The sequence below is a fragment of the Halyomorpha halys genome, unplaced genomic scaffold (genome assembly GCF_000696795.3).
Source record: "Halyomorpha halys isolate HHAL.00 unplaced genomic scaffold, Hhal_1.1 Scaffold6.1, whole genome shotgun sequence".
Classification (NCBI taxonomy): Eukaryota; Metazoa; Arthropoda; class Insecta; order Hemiptera; family Pentatomidae; genus Halyomorpha; species Halyomorpha halys.
Window position 1 is genome coordinate 1506664 of NW_027111275.1, and position 5243 is coordinate 1511906.

The 5243-nt window shown below is 30.2% G+C and overlaps 1 protein-coding gene across 1 annotated transcript in view; it reads left to right on the top strand.

Annotated features, from left to right (window-relative positions):
* The first annotated feature begins 383 nt into the window (after positions 1 to 383).
* LOC106692831 (transcriptional repressor scratch 2-like) overlaps positions 384 to 5243 on the top strand; it is a 253511-nt gene continuing 248651 nt past the window's right edge. The window contains exon 1 of the mRNA XM_067049300.1: positions 384 to 958. Within this exon, the coding sequence (XP_066905401.1) occupies positions 748 to 958 (211 nt within the window). The 5' untranslated portion in view covers positions 384 to 747. The remainder of the gene's footprint in view (positions 959 to 5243) is intronic.

A 5243-nucleotide genomic window follows, 5' to 3' on the forward strand; every position in this document is an offset into this window, starting at 1 on the left:
TTTATCAACTCATACCTCAACAGTATTAAATAGTTGAAATTTACGATAATATCAGAAGCGTTAAGGGAAGTATTGTGATCACCATTTCCCCTTCCTATCCCATTGACGACCATCACGTCTATTCTTCTTATTTCTCACCGGGAGCAGGAAAGGGGGGAGATGGAGGTGTGGGGACGGTTAAAGAGACAGACAGAGCCCTAGGTGCGAGTGTGTGCACGTGTGTATGTATGTGTGGGTACGTGTGTGTGGATCGATAGCTGGGGGGGCGGTAACAGGTGTCGAGCTGGTGCGGGTCGATACCGCCCCCCCGCGGTGGAGGGGGGTGGCGCATGCGCTCTTACTCACCCCCACCACCGCACCCGCCACTCACTCCACAGGGAGTGCCGCCCACGCGAGCCAGACTCCTCCATGCCGCTCGGCAGTCTGTAGTTCTCTCGTCCGTCTGCCTCTTCTGTTTCACACTCTACCTGCATTTCTGTCTTTACCACTTTCTCTATCGGTACGTTCGGAGCCAACAGGTGTTCACAAAGCAGCTGTGAATAGGGAATTTGTCATTTTTTTGCAAGCACCGGACGACCAGACGAATACAGAGTAATCATTTGACTATACATTGTTAAGTATATTGTTAAGTAAATATATAAAAGTTATACAAAATTATTACAAAAAATAAAATAAATTGAGCAACGAGTTCGACTGTGATAAGTGATAAACTACAAGACCAGGGGCCAAAGCCCCTCTAATGTGAGGATGCCACGCTGCTACATGGTGAAGAAGGCGTGCAATAAGTATTCCCGCGAAACGAGCCCGAGTGGAGCTGGTCAGTGTCAGCAACAACAACCCCTGTCGCAACATCAACAACAGGAACAACCCCAGCAACTGAAACGGCAGCAAGCTGACCTTCAACAACCTCCTCCGCCGCCCGTACCTCCTTACTACCAGCCACAACAAAACAACGCAGGTTAGTCTGGCCTTTAATCGCAACTAATGCTTCTAGACTTATCTGTCAAACTGCTTTGTAAAATATATTCAATAATATATTAATACAAGATCTAAAAGAATAAAACTATGTTTTTTATATTGGTGTTTGTAAGGTGGTGTGGAAAAATAATAATATTATAACACATATCCATGTTAATCGCATATTTCCTGTTGAGAAGTATCCTTATTTTGTAAATTAGAATTGGATTAAAAATGAATACTTTTACAAAGTAAGTCATACTAATCCCAAAGAACTGCGATGAATATGTTCTTATTCGGATTTGGCGAACCGAAAAGATACTGAAGTCTTTTCAACCCTTAACTGCTAAGTCAGTAATTATTAAATAAAACATTCCATTGTTATTTTCAGTAGAAAAACTAACAGAAAATTATTATTACCGAACGGGATAATCTCGTATATTATATCAACATATATGATCTTTAAAGTGTAAAATGTGACCGAGAAACCTTTTAAAGGTCGGCTCAACATATGGAATGAATCCCGCAAAGTTCTTAAGTCCTATAGGTGATCTTTATCATCTTACACTAGGGTTAAATACTAAATTCTACTAAATAATTTGTAAATATAAAATTCTATCAGTTGGGGTGAGTGGCATGATGCCTTATCTATGAATGATTCATTGAGGGGTTGTTGGATAGTGACTCATCCCGTACTGCTCGTCAAAGCCCTGACCAGATCCGACCAAAGAAAATTAACTTTTCTCTAAAATTTATGTATAAAATTATAATAACTCTTATTAAAATATCTTAAATAAATTTGTAAATATCTAATTTTTATTGTAGAGTTAGTTTTACTAATTAAAAATTTTATATGAAGGTGATGTTTTGAAATACGCATTGTAGTCAAACATGACTTGATCTTAATTCCACTACAATATTTTTGCATTATATTACATTACGGAATTTTTACTGGTTTATTTATTATTATTTTTATCGATGACCGTTTCCAAGGAAAAACTCATTTTATTTATTAAAACCAATGACAGATACATAAAACAAATAATATTCAAAAACAAACATTTGTGAGTATTAATTATGCAATGAACAAAAAATCATGTTTCTAAAGGTAATTTTTTTCGTTGTTTTTTCAGGCAGAAACTATGACACAAATATCAAATTTAAATAAAAAAACAGTTTCAATGTAAAAAATTTTAAATGAACGACCACTTTAAGTTGATTAGACAAAACTAATATTCAGCTTAAATAGATTCTTTTTGAATCCTAACTTAGCCAACTGATGCTTGAAGATAGCAACGAATCAGTGCTTAATCCTTGATATTGGCTGTTAGGTGCCAATACTGAAGATTTTTAATGTTAATTTGGTCAAAGGTAAGACTTTTTTACTCCATAAAAAGTTTGAAGATATGATAGAACTTTCTTAGAAAGACCTATAAAAATACCTTTACAATTTTTTAAGTTTAATTTTCTGTTTTTGTTAAGTTGTTAATTTTTCTTTTTTTCCCAGTATTGCTTTTTACTCTTTTATACTCTTCACCTTTCACTAACAACTATTATATAAAATAACTTTTCTTTTACTAATCATTATACTTAAACACACATAAAATAACATTTTTTTCTATAAAAAGAAAAAAAAAAGTATTCATTTGACATAAATGTGTTCAAATTCACTTACCCAATTTAGCAAGCATTTTGGAACTGGCACATATGCAGACACATGATTATTATAATAACTTTATCAAATACTTCTATAATTTTTATTGTTATCTAGTTACATTATATTGTATAATTAGCCTCCTCTTCAAATGCACTAATATCAATGAAAAAGGTGCTACTCTCAACCCGTTTTCATCATGACATTAACCCTACGCACCCATGGGGCTTAAAAGAAAAAAAATCTTGTTACTATAACTTTATATTTTATTAATAAAACTTTATTTTATATTTATAACTTTATATTATATTGCAAACTAAATAATTTTGAACCGAAGAGTACAAAAAAAAAAAACTAGTTACTAGTGATGTTCATAAAATATTTTTACGCAACAATATTTCATGAACAGTAGTGATAAGAAAAAAAAAATGAAAATTATAGAAATATTTGATAAAGTAAAGGTCTATAATTCGCCTTAATATTATAGTTATAATTAGTGAAACAATTTTTTTTATATCAGCTATATTGAATTTCTATTCAAATGATAAATGTATGAAGGATATAAATTTTATATTATTATATAATGCATTTATATATTATTATACTATATAATTAGAATCTAGTCAAAAAAACAATATTTAAAATCACAGATTACTAAATGACGATTAAAATCAAAGAAGTATTAGAAAAAATTATCATATTATTCAGATACCGATGAATGCGGTCAGTAGCAAACAGCTACCATATCGAGAATAGTTATATATATTTTTTTTTTGGAATTTTGAAATTTGTATTTTATATATTAAGATTATAGAGAAAATGCGGTAAAAAAGTGAAACAAAAATAGTTCACAACTATTTATTTTATAATTTGAAATTATGTGATCAACTATTAAATATATAATATGTATTTTATATATCTTAAAATTTGTCTTTATATTACCACATTACTTTAATTGTAATAATAGTGTGTTTAGTAATTAGCAATGAAATAATTAACAGTAAATGAAAAGTTATAAAATATAATAAATAAATGAGTATGATAGAAATTAAAGGTAGTTGTGAAAACAAAATTATACTTTATGAAAAAAAAACATTTAATAAATGAAAAATTAAATAAACTATAAATAAATAATTTTAAAAACAAATGGTTAAGGTACATTAAGAGCTCTCTGGAATGTTTCAACCTGACATTTCGTCAAAGTTTTCAAGGGCAAAAAAAAAGGTCATATGTTTCACCAAACTAACATATTTTGAGCTTACATTAAGGATAAAAATTTTAATCATTGATGTTTTCTAGTGTCAGCCGGAGAAGGTTAAACAGCAAATTCTTTAGTAGAAAAATTGTTTCGTTTCTTTATTTTACATTTAATTCAACGTTAAATGTCCTTTAATTCATAATAGTTTAATTCATTAAACTAAAATTTAAAATTGTATTCATATTTGGGATAAAACAAAATACATGGTTAGCAGCAGAAACGCGAGCAATTTAGGTGATATAGATATAGGAGGAAATAAATTTAAAAAGATAGATAGGTTTAAGTATTTAGGTTCTACAGTAACTAGAAAAAACGAAATTGATGAGGAAATAAAAGCAGGGTTGAAGGTGGGAAATGGTTGTTATTTTTCAATTTCGAAACTTCTTAGCTCGCGCCTTCTTTCCAGAAACTTAAAAATTATAATTTACAAAACTATTATCCTTCGCACTTTTCTTTATGGATATGAGACGCGGCCTCTTACACTAAGGGATGGACAGCGGCTTAACATTTTCGAAAATAAAGTATTACATAAAATATTCGGACCGAATTATAAGATTGCTTATAAGAATTTAGAAGACTGCACTACACTATAATTCAAGTAATAGCGTTTCGGCGTGTAAGGTTGCAGGGTTTAGTAACTTGCGGATCACTAATATAAACAATATATTAATAAACACTTAAACGTCCGAGGAATAGACCGAAGCTTAGATAGAAGGATTGTGTTAAAACTGATTTATTAGAATTGGGTTTGGGGGGCATCACTGGATGGATGTTTGTAGACAGCGATGGGTGGTATCGGTATTGAACCTTCGGGTTCGTTAGGCCTTCATTATTATTATTAATTTTCATATTTGAAATTTTCATTATAACTTCCAGCTTAAATTTCAATGAAAAACTTGCATTTAGAAAACTTCAATGTATTCAATAAAACAAGAAGTGTATTTTAGTATATTATAGGATTAATCAATGCTTAATTTTAAATTTTAGATTTAACATAAAATAGAAATCTACAATGAAATAATTAAACTTGATACGGTGCCAATATTTATGGGTTGTGGTGGGTTTATAAACTTATAACTTATATAAAGTTCTAATCAAACGAAAAACAATTAAATATCAAATTAGGTTTTTTTTTGCCTTAATATTCTTTATCGCTCTATATATTGTAAATTTCTTCTTATGTTTTTTTAATATTTTAAAATATGATATTAGGAATAGTCTCTCCTAACAGAACTATTATCACTACAATCGTATAAATCGTACGTTCCGCTATACTGGACCTTCGAATTGCTTTCAGTTCTCACAACATATTATTCCTACACATTATCAATTTTTTATGAATTAAAAATATTTAATTATTTTTACAATATACAT